This window comes from Octopus bimaculoides, chromosome 7, assembly GCF_046866305.1.
Source record: "Octopus bimaculoides isolate indiv1 chromosome 7, ASM4686630v1, whole genome shotgun sequence".
NCBI lineage: Eukaryota > Metazoa > Mollusca > Cephalopoda > Octopoda > Octopodidae > Octopus > Octopus bimaculoides.
In genome coordinates, this window is record NC_142934.1 from 5,150,664 (window position 1) to 5,167,878 (window position 17,215).

General features: G+C 38.8%; 1 protein-coding gene across 2 annotated transcripts in view; it reads right to left on the reverse strand.

Moving 5' to 3' along the window:
* Positions 1 to 10,194: 10,194 nt before the first annotated feature.
* The window catches only part of LOC106881921 (ETS homologous factor-like), a 46,910-nt gene continuing 39,889 nt past the window's right edge, over positions 10,195 to 17,215 (reverse strand). For both annotated transcript variants that reach the window (XM_089354683.1, XM_089354682.1), the window contains one exon: positions 10,195 to 13,425. In XM_089354683.1, coding sequence (XP_089210809.1) covers positions 13,389 to 13,425 — 37 coding nt within the window. In that variant the 3' untranslated portion in view covers positions 10,195 to 13,388. The remainder of the gene's footprint in view (positions 13,426 to 17,215) is intronic.

The following is a 17,215-nucleotide window of genomic DNA, read 5'->3' on the forward strand; positions in this document are numbered from 1 at the left end:
TGGTATATATATATATATATATATATATATATATATATATATATATATATATATATATATATATATATATATATATATATATATATATATATATATATATATATATATTATATATATATATATTTATGACACTTATTGGTTGTCATAATAAAACTCAGAGTTTCGGATACCGATGCTGAAATCTGCTCCGGCGAAGAGATGCCGCGGAGCAGATTTCAGCACCGGTATCCGAAACTCCGAGTTTTATTATGACAACAAACTAATTGTCACATATTATATTTATGGATAAATTCCTCTATTTTACATAATATCGAGGTGTCTTTCATTCTTTTGTTGTCATATTATTATTATTATTATTATATATATATATATATATATATATATATATATATATATATATATATATATATATATATATATATATATATATATATATATATATATGTATATATAATTCCAAAAGAGTTAGTGGTTGTGAACCCAACCAACTAAGGGATAATATCTATCCAATATACTGCTGGTAGAATACCCAATTATTAATACACAGGTGTTTTTTCATTGCATGGCAATCACCTCACCGAGTGTAATAAATGGGTGAGGGTAAAAAGTTATTTTACCCTTAATTTATACAGCAATAAGAAAATGGAGGGGATCAAGAGGTGGTATTCATCAACTTTTAGACATTATATATTATTAAATTCCGATATAATCCTAATCTATACACTCTGAAAGGTATTTGAAGAAAATTTCATTAAAAAGACTACCCGTTTTTCTGAAAGTTTCGAGAAAACAAACCCGATTCTTGTAAATTTTCCGAAACTACTCACCGTGCCCCCAGAGAAATTTTTTCAACACAAATTCTGATATAATCATAGTCTGCACCATCTGAAGCGTAATTGTAGAAAAGTTCATTAAAAATATTCATTTTCTGGAAGTTATGAGGAAACAGAGTCATAGGGGCACACTTGTGTAGGTATGCCCGCAAATAGCAGTATTAACATCCCTGTGATTCTGGACTATAAACTCTAGTTCCCGTACATGCTTAGGTAGGCCATCATTCCTTATATCTTTCTTCTAGAAAACGATCTCCCTAAACCAGCACCCAACCATCACCACTAATAATGTGCCTGTTCAAATAACATTGAACAGACTTCGATATAAAGTCACTTCAACCATTTTGCATCGCATTTACTTCCCAGAGGAGTTGTCTACCCTTCGCCTGTTACTTCTCAGCTAAGTTTTACACGTTCACATTTAGTTTGTTGCAGACAGATCTTTTCTTTTTCTTTTCTTTTTTTTAGCTTCATCTTATATATCTTTTTAATTTTATACTTGTTTCAGTGTCTGGACTGCGGCCATGCTGAAGTACCATATTGAAGAGTTTTAGTCGAATAAATTGATCCAGGAAGTAATTTGATCCAGGTTGTAATCAACGGAACAGCTTGCTCGTGAAATTAACGTGTAAGTGGTTGAGCACTCCATAGACACGTGTACCCTTAACGTAGTTATATATATATATATATATATATATATATATATATATATATATATATATATATGTATGTATGTATGTATGTATATATTGTAGGACTAACGATTACACACGATTCATTTGTTCGATTGAATAAGTGGGCTGAGTATACCACGGTCACGTCTAGCTTTAAAGTTATTCTCAGACATATACATTCCACCCGTCTACCCTATTTCGTTCACAAAGTAAGTGTCGACAAAGGCTACAAAACAAAAAGAAAACTTGTCCACGATGCAATTCTTTGGGATCGAACCTATGTCATTGGAGTTGTTAAGCGAGCTTCTTAAACAATCGGCCAAAATTGCTTCCTTTCTCTCAAGCATACACACACACACTCTTTCACATGAAGATCTATGTATGTAGCGTGGGCGGATGTGTATGTATATATATATATATATATGTGTATGTGTGTGTGTGTGTGTGTGTTAGATATTTATTGAATTACCAAACGATTTAACACATTTTTATAGGAGAGGAATGAATACGTTGTCATTTAAAACAATTGTAAACGTGTCACTACTTGACAGAAGCGAAAAACTTTTGCATTTTATAAAGAAAGAAAGTCATCTCCTATCAAAGCAACTTCATATAAGAGTATGTGTGATATATATATATATATATATATATATATATATATATATATATATATATATATATATATATATATATATATATATATATATATATATATATATATATATATATATATATATATATATATATATATATATATATATATATATATATATATATATATATATATATATATATATATATATATATATTTTTTCTAAGCAAAATTTTCTAAGTGATAAATATGTGAAAGACAATTTACTTAATATTTATTTTTCACTGACGTTATTACTGTTATTTCTTTATTTTCTGCAAACAAAGCGCACAAAAAAGCTACACGTTTGCATTATGTTATATATACAATAAAAATAAAGGATACTATCGTATATACGTTTACAAACCAAGGACGTTATATAGACCTCCTTGACTCAAGTTAGAGAAGGGGTGCGTATTATACGCAAGGTTTAGGTTTTTCAGAGGTACAGCCTTCTAAAAATCCTCTGCGTATTATACTCAAAGGCGGACTATACTCGAGGATTTACGGTATATATATATATATATATATATATATATATATTAAATAGGATAAATTCTATATAAGAATTTATACATCCAGTTGCTGAAGGACAATTTGATACCAGATTTGGACGAAGGTGAGATTTTTCAGCATGACAGAGTTCCATGCCACAGATCGCGTGCAACACAACAGAGTCTGGCTGATGAAGGTTTTACTGTATTGAAAGATTGGTCAGCTCAGAGCCCTGGCTTAAATATCATCGAGCAAATGTGGACAGAACTAAAGAGAAGAGCTCTTCAGGAGAATTCACGCAAGGTCAGCCACAGAGAATGTACGCATCTCTTCCCAGGTGCATTGAAGTAATTATTCAAGCCAAGGGAAGCCACACGAAATATTAACAATGTACAGTTATTTCTTGAAACGAACATTATGTGATGTAATAAATTTTCCTTACAGACATTTTTCTGTTTCAAAACACTGTATCTTGATTGGTTTATGTGAAGTGGCCGAAAACTTTTGCACGGCCATTTTTGGTGATTGTCTCGCATCTTCCCCTCCCATTCAGAACCCCTACTACAAAATATAATGATTAGGTATGGAAATGACTCCAACAGGGCCAATATTTCATCTGTAAAAAAACGCAATGTGAAACATCCACTTACAAGTTGGCAATTTACAATAGTTTAAAATGGCCGAAGACTTTTGCACGGTACTGTACGCACATTCACGTACCGCGCCTAACAAGAAGGAAGTTATGCACCCAGAGAGTAACAGAAACTGAACACCAATGGTAAACAACCACACGTATTACATACAATACAGGCCAAGTACAACATGGGAGAGAAGAAAAGAACTAATAAAAATTAATGAAAAAGGAGAAAAAGGAGAAAATAATCCTATGAAAGTGGTGGTGATGGTGGAGGTGGTGGTGGTGGCTGCGTCGATAACATGTTTTGAAGTTGGGTGAAATTGTATAAATTGTGATAAGTTCTGTGTAAGTCACATAAACCATGGGAATGCTAAGGGAACTGAACTGGGCGCTAGAGAAAGAGAGGGAGAGAGAGGGAGAGAGAGAGAGAGAGGGCGAGAGAGAGGGTGGGAGGGGGAAGGAAAGCGATATATATATATATATGCATACGTATCTATCTATCTATCTATCTATCTATCTATCTATCTATCTATCTATGAACACACGTACACAGGCACACACACGCACTCACACACACACACACACACACTCTCTCTCTCTCTCTCTCTCTCTCTCACACACACATACACACACAAGTACAGGGTGAGCGTAAAGTCTGGATACATTGTCAAAAATGCATATTTCTCAATAATTTTAATCAGATCCATTAATAAATAACATTTTGAACATGGTTTCCACCATTTAATGATGCAAAATTCAATACCTTTTGCGGCGAGATCCGCGTTCACTGGATGCAATAACGACACATCTCCGTCAATTTCATCACATCCATTCGTCAAGCGTTCATTCACGTCATTCAGATCTTTATGGTCATTTACATACATCCATACATACATACATATATCACAAGTTCAGGTTTATACCTGTAATTATTGGGGTCCTGGGATATGTAACACACTGCCTAAATATCAATCTTGAGAAATTAGGCTTCTCAAAACCAGAAAGGAGAAAGCTAATTCGAAGTCTACGGATCCAATCCATCACTGGAACTGTTAAAATCTATAAAACTTTCCGGAAGTTTATCATTTAAATATATATGAGCATGTCTAGATATGTAGCTACATGCATGAGAATACATACATAAAGCAAAATATACAAATCTGCACATACATACATACATACATACATACATACATACATACATACATACATACACACATGTAAACAAAAATACTCTGTTGTTGATGTTGAAATTCCAATGAAGGAACCTTGGATCTGGGTTAGAAACCGGTTCTTTCTCTATTGGCAAGAAATCTTGAAATAAATCTGAATAATGACATACATACATACACACATACACATACATACATAGATACATGCATACATTTCTTCCGGCTTTTTCATTCTGACCTCAAATCTCGCCGAGCTCAACTTTGCCTTTCGTCCATTCTGGATGAAAAAATGGGATTAAAAAATCCTGGCTGATATCAAGTAAGCACTCAGTGTAAAAGAATAAGGTTAAATTTCCAACAAGTAGATACCAGTAAATGTAAGTAGAATACAAATCCCAGGTAAATCTTCATTTATGACAGGTAAATCCAACAATCCTTATACAGAATTTTCAAAAATTCAGAGTATTTTTAGTAACAACAAATAATGTAGTAAAGACGAATGTTGCTGTAATTTAGCCCCAGGAGACATCGTATCCAGCTGGTTATACGACACGATCTGTGTCCTTATATTTTTCGAACAAGGGAATCTAGCACCCCCACTCAGCTCAAAACAATATCTGTGTATTGCGATTTCCGGGTTATTTCCCTTCATCAGCACAGAATAATTGTTCGGACCAAAGTACTGTTGCTGAATATCTCTCGTTGTGAGATTTAAAAATATTTTTTTCTAACAAATGATGTCTATGAAGACAATCATGTCTTTATTTTAGATCAGAGCCTAAGTAGCCAACAATTGTTTCAATTGTATTAACATATACATACATACATACGTACACACACACACATGCGCGCGCACACATACATACACACACACACAAACACATGTAAGATCCAGGGATCGAGGTGTAGGAAGAAAGTTAGCTTCAAGCAATCCGTAGTAAATATAAGAAAAAAACCCAACTTTCAGGGACGATAGTGGTTCATTGAAACGGAAGGTTACTCTTTTACTGTTTTATTTGTTTCAGCCATTTGATTGTGGCCATGCTGGAGCACCGCCTTTAGTCGAGCAAATCGACCCCAGGACTCATTCTGTGTAAGCCTAGTACTTATTCTATCGGGGCTTTTTGCCGAACCGCTAAGTTACGGAGACGTAGACACACCAGCATCGGTTGTCAAGCGATGTTGTGGTGACAAACACAGACACACAAACATATACATGTACACACACACACACACACACACACACACACACACATACATATATACGACAGGCTTCCTTTAGTTTCCGTCTACCAAATCCACTCACAAGGCCTTGGTCGGCCCGAGGCTATAGTAGAAAACACTTGCCCAAGGTGCCACGCAGTGGGACTGAACCCGGAACCATGTGGTTGGTAAGCAAGCTACTTACCACACAGCCATGTTGTGGATATTCCACGGTAGACGACCAGGGTTGCCGGGTATCCGAATAAGAATACAAGAGTTACGGAATGGAATTGGTGAGGTTCGGGCTGCATATGTTTCATAGAGGGTGGAACCTTAGAAATGGTAAAAATCCAAGTAAGGTGTATACTGTCGGTTACTCTTCAGGCTAAAGATATCTTGATTAAATTAAAGGTTACATTGTCGCAAGGAGGTACATATTGACGCATGGAAAATCCAATCAGAATGTGTAGAGAGCACAGTAGAAGAGGAGAATATAAATGTAGAGAGAAATAAGGATTAGAAGGAGAGAAAAAAAGAAAAAGGAAAACAGAAGAGAATATGGCTGTGTGGTTAGTAGCTTGCTTACCAACCACACCATTCCGGGTTCAGTCCCACTGCGTAGCACCTTAGGCAAGTGTCTTCTACTATAGCCTCGGGCCGACCAAAGCCTTGTGAGTGGATTTAGTAGACGGAAACTGAAAGAAGCCCGTCGTATATATATATATATATATATATATATATATATATATATATATATATATGTATGTGATGTGTGTGTGTATGTTTGTATCTGTGTTTGTCCCCCTAGCATTGCTTGACAACCGATGTTGGTGTGTTTATACCCCTGTCACTTAGCGGTTCGGCAAAAAGAGACCGACAGAATAAGTACTAGGCTTACAAAGAATAAGTCCCGGGGTCGATTTGCTCGACTAAAGGCGGTACTCCAGCATGGCCACAGTCAAATGACTGAAACAAGTAAAAGAGTAAAAGAGTAGAGTGAGAGGAAGGAGGAATTTAAGCAAGGTCAATTGGAGCTGTTTTGGCTGAATCGCAGAATGTAGTAAGGGGAGTGGTATTTGAAGAAAAGATAATTTAGAGGGAAGAGGGTGGGGAAATATTTTTGGTCAAGGGGCGGGGGGAAGAAAGAGTGTATGAATAAAGAAAGATAGAGTGAGGAATTTAAGCATGGTTAGTTGACTGGTGACATTCAAAAATTAGCAGGGGAATGGTATATTTTCCGACGCTACTCTATCTCTTTCTCTTCCTCTATCATTTTTCCCCCTCTCGTTCTTCCTCTATCATTTTTCCCCCTCTCGTTCTTCCTCTATCATTTTTCCCCCTCTCGTTCTTCCTCTTTACTACTACGTATCTCGCTTTACCCCTCTCGTTCTTCCTCTGTTACTTCTACGTATCTCTTTTTTCGCCCTCGTACTTCCTCTCTTTCTCTTTTCCTCTCGTTGCTCACCTATTCTTCTACTTCCTCCCTTTGTTTCTCCCTCTACCACTCTCTCTCTTCCCCTTACACCGGCATGGTCACATGCTTCCGGTCAATAATCCTTTTCTTCCTTGGCTATCGCCGAGCAAACACTCGAACTACTTCGTCCCTTTCAAGTTCGTGCCTCACAGCGTTCATACACACATAATTTTTCTCGTCTGGCCGTAAAGCCTTTTCTGTTTGTTTTCCTGTCTTGTTTTTTGTCCGCCACTACATTCCTCCATGGCAAGATTTAATTTGTGTATACAAATTTAATTTGCGGTCCATGGGAAGAGCCGTTTTAACGATGCGTCCTGCCCAGCTCTTCGAAACGCCGGTGTTAAAACGGGGGTAGCTGATGAAGTAGAATGTTCTCTATGTGGCTTGTGTGTTTTCTCGTCTACGTTTTGTTTGCAATGTCCTGTACCCAGATATGCACCTATACATACAGGTGGATGTCGGTACGCACATACCTGTACGTATATATGCATATACTCATTTACTATTTGTTTTTATATATATATATATATATATAAACACACACACACACACACACACACACACATGCACATATACATACATATATATATATGCATAAAGATATTATTATTATTATTATTATTAGTATTATTAGGGTGGCGAGTTGGCAGAGTCGTTAGCATGCTGGACGAAATGCTTATCGGTGTTTCGCGCGTCGCTACGTTCTGAGTTCAAATTTTGCCGAGGTCGGCTGTGTCTTTCATCCTTTCGGGGTCGATAAATTAAGTGCCAGTTGCGTACTGGAGTCGACCTAATCGACTGGACCCCACCCAATTCCAGGCATTTTGCCTTTAGTAGAAAGGATTATTATTATTATTAATTTTAATAACATTGCCTATATGTATGCCTGCGCTTCATCTTCCTCATTCCATGCAGTAACGAGTTTCAGATCCGTGCTTGTATTCATAGCTTTGTGCGCCGCGTCATGCTATATGCACTTCTACACAACACTACACCTGCATCTAATGAAGAGGACTGCTTCACCGATCTGGGCTACTGACCATCCCACTGGACGCCAGTTCCTGGAAAGTTCCAAGCAGTTGATCATTTTGCAAGCATCTGCCAACGTGTTGTGGACCGGTTCACCTTTTGCAGACGTCTTCGACATCTTAACATCTCCCCCGCCGAACTCTCGGCCTTCCCATGTCTCCAATGCCGCCAAGATATTATCATAAAACCAGCCGATAAGGATGGAGCCGTGGTGGTGTGGCGCGCAGACCTCTACAAGGCTGAAGCTCTCCGCCAAATCCAGACACCTCCTTCTACTGCCCTCTACCCCCCATCCCCACGCATGACTACGAACAGATTGGGTCCTCCACTATCCATGACCTCATTTCCTCCCCCGTCTCCCTCCCACCACCTCCAACCTCATTGTCCGCACTCCGTGCACCCCCGCCATTTACTTCCTTTCCCAAATCCACAAGCCCAACAATCCTGGCCGCCCCATCATCTCCACCTGCAACTGCCCTACGGAATTGATCCCTAAATACCTCGACCGTGTATTTGCCTCCCTCAGCTTCCCTCCCCTCCCCTCCCATATCCACGACACTAACCATGCTCTCCATCTCTTTAACTCTTTCTCCTTTTCCTTCTGGCCCCTCTAAACTTCTCTTCCCTCTTGATATCAAGAGTTTATATACGGTCATCCTACACAACGAAGGACTTCTTGCATTGAAACACTTTCTGGACCTTCGACCCAGCCCCCAACCTGACACATCCACACTTCTTCGTCTGGCTGAACTTGTTCTCTCTCTCAACTGCTTCTCGTTCGCGGAGGATTTTTATCAACAAATCTCGGGAGTGGCCATGGGAACAAGAATTGGCCCCAACAATGCGAACTTGTTCGTTGGCTACGTTGAGGCCCAAATATTCTCACGACTCACTGGTCCCGCTCCCGAATTATACGGTCGTTATATCGATGACTGTATCGGTGCGATCTCACTCTCCCGCGAACAACTAAACTCCTTCTCTTTTGTCCAATCCTTCCATCCTGCCCTCGAATTCTCCTGCACTATTTCTAACACTTCCGTCGCATTTCTCGGCATTTCTGTCAGTATACACCATTCAGCTCTCACTACCCCCATCCACTACAAACACATCGACTCACACTCCTACCTTAACTTATACTCCTCCCACCCTACCCACACCAAGCTCTCTATCCTTTACTCCCAATTCCTCCGTCTGTGCAGGCTCTGCAGTGACAACCATGACTTTGAGACTCAGTCTCAACTCATGGCTCGCCACTTCATCCCTCGTGGATATCCCCTCACCACTATCCACATAGCCCTTGTTCCGTGGACCGTGTCTCTGCTCTTTCTCCCCACACCCGCTCCACCGTTGCCCGTCTCCTGTTTCTCCTCACCTACCATCCCTCCACCCTGCCCCATCCAACGCACCATTTCCGAGCCTTCCGGCGACTCCAGTCCGACCCCTCCACCTCGTACATCTTGCCCAACCTTCCTCTTCCCTCCTTCAAACGAACCCACTACCTGCGTGACCTCCTGGTCCACAGTTTCTTCCCTAACCCCACCTCCCAGCCTGGCTCGTTCCCCTGCTCCACCCACGCTGCCGTATTTGCCCCTACCTCTCCTTAGCGCCATTTCGTCCGTCTTTATGTTCTGAGTTCAAATTCCGCCAAGGTCGACTTTGCCTTTCATCCTTTCGGGATCAATAAAACTAGTACTTGATGAACAATGGGGTCGAAGTAATCGACTTAACCTTGATCCGAACTTCCTAACCTTGTGCTAAAATTTGAAACTAAAATTTTGAAGATCTAAAAATAAACCAGAAGTCGACGCCTTCTATTATTATTTTTTCTATCGAAATAATATTAGTCGGGCGCGACATAGTGTTAGTATACAAATTTATTATTTTCTTCAGAGGCAAAAACAAACCAATTATTAAAAGAAAAAGAAGAAAAGAGAAAACAGGAAGAAAACTGGTGATTTTGGCATTTAAACAGAACTAGGTAGGCGATTTTTGGCCCTCAACCTTTGTTGTGCTCAATCACACTGACAGGTAACAAAATACAAGGTGTAGTCAGACAAATCATTTATGCACATCGCGGTCGATTTATTCAATCAAAATCTTCCTAGTCCGACACAAATTTATTGTTTGTAGCAGTAGTTACAACATTGATAGCAGTTATTTAAAATTTTTTAAATTTAAAAGTGTGGCTTTGTGGTTTCAGTGCTCGACTTACGAATGTGTGTTCGACTCCCGGCGGCGCGTTGTGTTCTTGAGCAAGACACTTTATTTCACATTGCTCCAATCCACTCAGCTAGCAAAAATGAGTTGTACCTCTATTTCAAAGGGCCAGCCTTGTCCCACGCTGAATTTCCTTGAGAGCTACATCAAGGATACGCGTGTCCGTGGAGTGCTCAGCCACTTGCAGGTTAATTTTACAGGCTAGTTGTCCCATAGAACGTATTAAGTGGAACATTCGTCGTCGTAACCGACGGAGTGCCAACTAAAATAAAATTTTCGCATTTCAATAAACTACACTAAAATGAAGTAACGTAAAGTTGTTCAGCCACGAAAATCAAGTCTGTTGTACATATTTAGAATTAATACAACGTAAGGCTGTCAGTTGGCGGAATCGTTAACACACCGGGTAATATGCTCAGCGGACTTTCGTCCGTTCAGAGTTCAAATTTCGTCAGCGGTTAATTTTGCCTTTTATCGTTTCAGTGTCGATAAAATAAGTACCATTTGAGTGCTGAGCTCAATGTAATCGATTTGCCCTCTCCCCGAAATTGCTGGCGTCGTGCCAAAATTTGAAACCAATATATATTGGGTTGGCAACTAAGTTCTCGCCGATTTTTTAAATTTTGGAATTTATGGCATTTTTAAATTTTGGAATCTATTTTTTTCAAGAATTCTATTATTGAATCATTTTGGAATCTATTTTGTTTTTTTTTTCTAGTTAATTTTAGTTAATTTTTGTTTATTTTCAGATCATTAAAAACCGATTCGATTGAAATTTCAGACATGCATTTGGTATGTTCCGAGGCATGTGTTAGTCATAACAACTGCTTCAATCAATGTTCGGTTTTCGCAAAAATTCGATCGATAATTATCGATTTTTTAAAAAGATCATCCGATTTTGATCAAACTTGACATACCTATGCATTCTTACCGAAGGTTTTTCGTTTCGTTATTATTTTTTTCAAATTCCGTTTCGTTTGAGCACAGCACAGGAAAAAACCCGACTCAAAAAATGTCTTTAAGGCAGGCCATAGCGCCGGAATCATTGATCCGATTTAAACCAAACTCGGTAAACGAATGCATTTTCACCCAACGAGTCTTATGCCATGGTTCATTTCATTAAATTGCGCTTTGTTTGAGCACAATTCGACAAACTCACATTCGAACAAAATTCCTTTGTTGAGGTAGCTCCTGATTTGTTTTTCTCAGAACACTGACCCCATTCCTTCTCCGATGCATAAACAATTAATCTCCACCATGGTGTGCACACACATTGTGACCCCACGTGACCTCAAAATAGCCACTGCCAATAACAGTAAACATCCGGCAGTGAGGCTTTCCATTGCAATAAATGAAAGCGATTTCTATGTGTAGCATGAGATAGTTAAAACAATAACAGCCTCTGCACTGCACAAGCTACTAGTAAGTACTTACTACTCCCTTCATCCATTTCACTAGCAGAAGTAACCGGCGTTGCACGGGTCTTAAATTACTATGAAACTGCAGAAACGTGAGGCCTTACACTTGAGAAAAGACGATTTGTAGGTTATCAGACAAGGAATGCTGCTGAAGGAGCTGCCTTCCAAGTTTTATGATGCTATCTGCCTCATGTTTACACACTTAGTCGAGGGATGTACTTCGACACTTGGTGGATAAAAGATGTTGCCGAAAGAATATGATACGACATTCAAAGGTATTTTGGATCGATGTTAAGCCTTGTTTACGTTTTAGGTCTACGCCACTGTTTATGTGGAAATTATGTGTGCTTATTAGTATTTTCGGGTTTTCACATCCAGCGTCCAATCAAGTAGCCCAAATGTTGGTATGAGTGTTGGCACTGCAAACACATTGTGGGCCACTGTTTTATTGAATGCAGACAACTCTGAGGTCCAAATTTTCTTTATTCGGCTGTAATATTCTTTAGTGACACGTCTTTTGTTACAGATGCCATTGTAAGATATGTTTTCATCCACCCCTAGATACTTGTAACATTCCTCGTCAGGTATAGGGGAAATAGTCAAGTCATTGATGGAAATATTGCTAGTCTGGTTTATAGTTTTATCCCTTTTTGCAACCATATAACAACATTTATCCTGACCAAACTCCAATTCTACATCCTTTGAGAATGTTGCAACTAAGTCAAGGCTCTTTTCCATCTCGTGCATATTCTTTGCATAGAGCTTCAAGTCATCCACAAAGAAGCAGTGTGTAATTTTGGTATTTCTGTTTCCAGTGAGACATCCTTCAAACTTCCTGAACATGAAAGACAAGGGGTTTACAGAAAGTATAAACAACATCACAGAGAGGCTGTCTCCTTGGAATATGCTTTTGCGATACTGTATTCTATCAGTGATAATACAGTAACTCTTCGTGTTTAATTTCAAGATGGTGGCCCACGATGGAATCAGGCCAGCTATGGCTTTGGCTATTCTCACTGGAACTTTAGCAAGTTGAAGGGCATCTAGCATCCATGAGTGGGGAACAGAGTCAAAAGCTTTTTTGTAGTCTAGCCACATTGAAACTAGTTCCTACTATGAACTCGCACCTCTGACATCACAGTTTTGTTGATTAACAACTGTTTTGCTTATCCCCAGACTCCTTTCTTCTCAGTTGCTTGTTCTGCTGTGATGCTGTTATTGGTTTCACAATGGTCCTGGAGGAAGAGGTTTAAGCAAGCTGTATATATTTCATACATTAAGTTCTGGCATGCAATTGACCGGTAGTTTTTTTTTGCCATGTGGGTGGTTCTGCATTTGGGGATCAGTTTTGTCTCTGCCAGAGCTAGCCAGTGTTGTATGCTACTGTTCCCATTGAGAGCTTTCTGGTACAGATTGATCAGATATGGCCGGTAGAAGGTTAGCTTCTTGCACCAATATCCAACAATCAAGTCTCTTCCAGGTGCTTTTCCATCCTGGAGTTTCAGGATCACAGTTGCAAGAGTATCACCATCAATGTTGTATGTCTTGGATGTAACGCAGGAGCAATAACTGACAAAGAATAAGTCCTGGGGGCGATTTGTTCGACTAAAGGTGGTGCTCCAGCATGGCCGCAGTCAAATGACTGAAAAAAAAAAAAAAAAAAAAAATAAAAGAATAACATAGTGATACTCAACCATATTTTGTCTATGGAACCACTTGGTTCCCTTTTTGACCCTAAAGGTTCTCCAGAGCCATTTGATGTATAAAAAAAAATCCTGCTACATTTTCACGATTAAATATTGTTAGAGATTACTGTCTTTCTTATTGGTTTCATTTGACTGCGGCCATGCTGGAGCAACGCCTTTGGTTGAATGAATCGACCCCAGGATTTATTCTTTGTAAGCCTAGTAATTATTCTATCGGTGTCTTTTGCTGAACCGCTAAGCTACGGGGGACGTAAACACACCAACATCGGTTGTCAAGCGATGGTGGGGGGAAAAACACAGACACACAAACATATACGTATACACACAAACACACACACATATAATTTTTTTTTTTCAGAATGAGATAAAAAACCAAGGCTGTGAAGATTTTTTTATTTCACAGACTTGGTTTTTATCTCACTCTGAAAAAAAAAAAAAAATATATATATATATATACACATGCTGATATATGATCTACGTTAGACCCCTTATTCGCATAATCACCGAACCTGGAGCTTATCTATGATTTGTCCATAGCACTTACTCAGCATTACCTGACACCTTTGCCTCTTATTGACACCATTACTTCTCTCTCTCTCTCTCTCTCTCTCTCTCTCTCTCTCTCTCTACGCCTGTGTTAGAATGGGGGTAACTGATGAAGGAAAATGTTCTCTATGTGGCCTGTGTGTGTGTTCTGTACTCTGGTTATTATTACTTTTTTGTCTACGTTTTGTTTGCAATGTCCTGTACCCAAATATGCACCCATATATACAGGTAGACGTAGGTATGCACATACCTGTACGTATATATGCATATACTCATTTATTATTTGTTTTATATATATATATATATATATATACGACAAGCTTCTTCAGTTTCCGTCTACTAAATCCACTCACAAGGCTTTGGTCAGCCGGAGATTATAATAGAGACAATTGCCCAAGGTGCCACGCAGTGGGACTGAACCCGGAATGATGTGGTTGGGAAGCAAGCTTCTTACCACACGGCCATGCCTGCACCTATGTTTCAACTTTGGCACGAGACCAGCAGTTTGAGAGAGAAAGGGGATAGTTGATTACATCGACCCTGGTACTCAAATGGTACTTATTTCATCGACCCTGAAAGAAGGAAAAACAAAGTCTACCTCGACAAAATTTGAACTCAGAATGTATTGAATCGGAATAAATGCCGCTGACGATTCTGCCAGCTCGCTGCCTTGCTCATGCTAATAATACTTTGTAATTTTGGCAAAAAGCCAGCAGTTTTAAGGAAACGAAAATAGCTAATTTCATTGACCCCCAGTGTTCAACTGGTACTTATTTTATCGAGCCCGAAAGGAGAAAAGACATTTGAACTTATAACGTAAAGAGCCGGAAGAAATGCTGCTAAGCATTTAATCCGACTCATCAAAGATTCTGCTAGCTCGGTGCCTCGTGAAATATTGGTTTCAAGTTTTGGCACAAAGCCTGCAATTTCGGGGGAGGAGTAAGTCGATTAAATCAACCTTCCCACTGTCCAGCTGGTACTTATTTTGTCGACCCCGAAAATATGAAAGGCAAAGTCGACCTCGGTGGAATTTGGACTTGAAGTCACAAAGAGCCGGTAGAAATATTAGTTAGCATTTTATCCGGCTCGCTAACGATTCTGCTAATTCGGACTCTTGAAGTATTATAATAATAAAATCTCTCAGTTTTATCCTTGTGTCTTAGCTTTATAGACTTTCCAAAAGCTTCGTATAAATGTTATTGTTTTCCAATTTAATTCGAAAAATTTAACCATTCAATTTGAGTTAGTGCGTGTGTGTGCATATACGTAGATGCAGCTAAGGTTACACTTTTATCATGTAGTGGATTTGCATGCATGCATGCATGTCTATTTGTATATATATGTATGTATGTATTTGTATATGTATGTAGGTAGGTAGATAGGGAGAGAAGTAAGTTGGTAGGTATTATGTAGCTATTGCGTAGGTAGGTAAGGTATGTAGTTAAGTAGGTTGATGTGAGGGTTCGTATGTGTATATGCATGTATGCATGTACGTATGTATCAAACACAATTGCTGTTTTTATTTACTGTGTTGGGAAGGTATTGTTTTGAAAAATAAAAATGAAAGAGAATAACGTGTGGGCTGCCTATATAAATCTGTTTTATGCAAAACTTTAATATTCTTTCTATATACTAGTTCGTAAATAATGATTCTCATCACATATGCACTAACTTAGGTTCCATTGTGTGTGTTTTTGTATAAATATTTGTATGCGATGCGAACACACGTTTGTTACGATTCAATGATTCTTATGAAAGCCAACTATTTTCATTGGTTAATTCTATGCTTACGTCACATTCAGTCAACCAATGAAATGCCACTGTTGAATATCCTGTATATCCGTTTTGAAATTAATTCGTTCAAATCTGCAGAGCAATTGTAAATTGAACTTACGACGTAGTTTCGATTATCAGTATAAACTAGATCATTTCATTATCACCGATAAACACCCCAAAATAAATAAATGAATAAATGAATAAATAAATAAAGAATAAAAAGTTTTGAATGGTACAACAATGCACTATAATATAAAAAATGGACTACATACCTGTTGTAATTTAGATATCTATAGTCCGATGATATTTCGGAATTACAATTCCTTCCTCAGATATTCTTAGATGGAGTCTCGAATATTAAAACATTCAGTTTTCTCCTTTATCTAAAACCTGGATTTTGGTGCCTTCTTAGAACAATAGCGTAGCATGGAATGTGATAACCTCACAGGTTGAACATTTAAGCAAAGGTGCGACCAATTTGGCTGCTGCGCGCGGTGGCCAAAACGCATGCAACGATATTGTTTTAGTAGAAAACAATTCTTAATAGACACGTATACAAACAAGCAGACGACACACGTTGGGCTAGTAGTTCTCAACCCTTTAAAAATCCGGGCCAGATTTAAAATCTAGATCTTTTTAAGGAGCCGCACTCAAAAAAGTGAAACATCTATCTATCTATCTATCTATCTATCTATCTATCTATCTATCTATCTATCTACCTGCCTGCCTACCTGCCTGCCTACCTACCTACCTACCTACCTACCTATCTACCTATCTATCTATCTATCTATCTATCTATCTATCTATCTATCTATCCACGTACAGTCAACCAAAATGCGTGAGTTCCCATGGCATGGTAACATGTACCATACTTTCGCAAAACCTTTTAGGTGTCTGTAAAGTCACGAACAGATATAGACGACCTTACGGCTCCCTTGCTTTTGGCCCAGCGGAACATCTAGGATGTGAGAGCTGAAGTAAGTAAGAGCTGTATCAGTACCCAGCTAGTATCCATTCCAGCTAAGAACACTAAAATGAACTGCTTTGCTCAAAGACATAACAAGCCGCGCCCTTCAAGAATTGAACCTACGTCTATATGGTCTTGAACTAATCTATCATCTTCTTTGGTTCTTCATGGTTGACCATAGTGTAACTAATCTCTGAAGATCTTATGAAGCAGACGCCTATCAGACACACAACAACATGGAAGAGCCCTAGATGTGTATATGCTGTGGAGCTCAAGTGATGTGTACACAGTGGGCTTTCTCAGGTGAGGTACATTGAGTGTGCCATCTCAGGTAATGAGTACATAGTGTGCCATCTGAGGTGATGTGTTTATTTGTGTGTCTATCCTTGGACTGCCACCCTCAGACCAAACTGGCCGAACGATTTGATTTCTTTTCT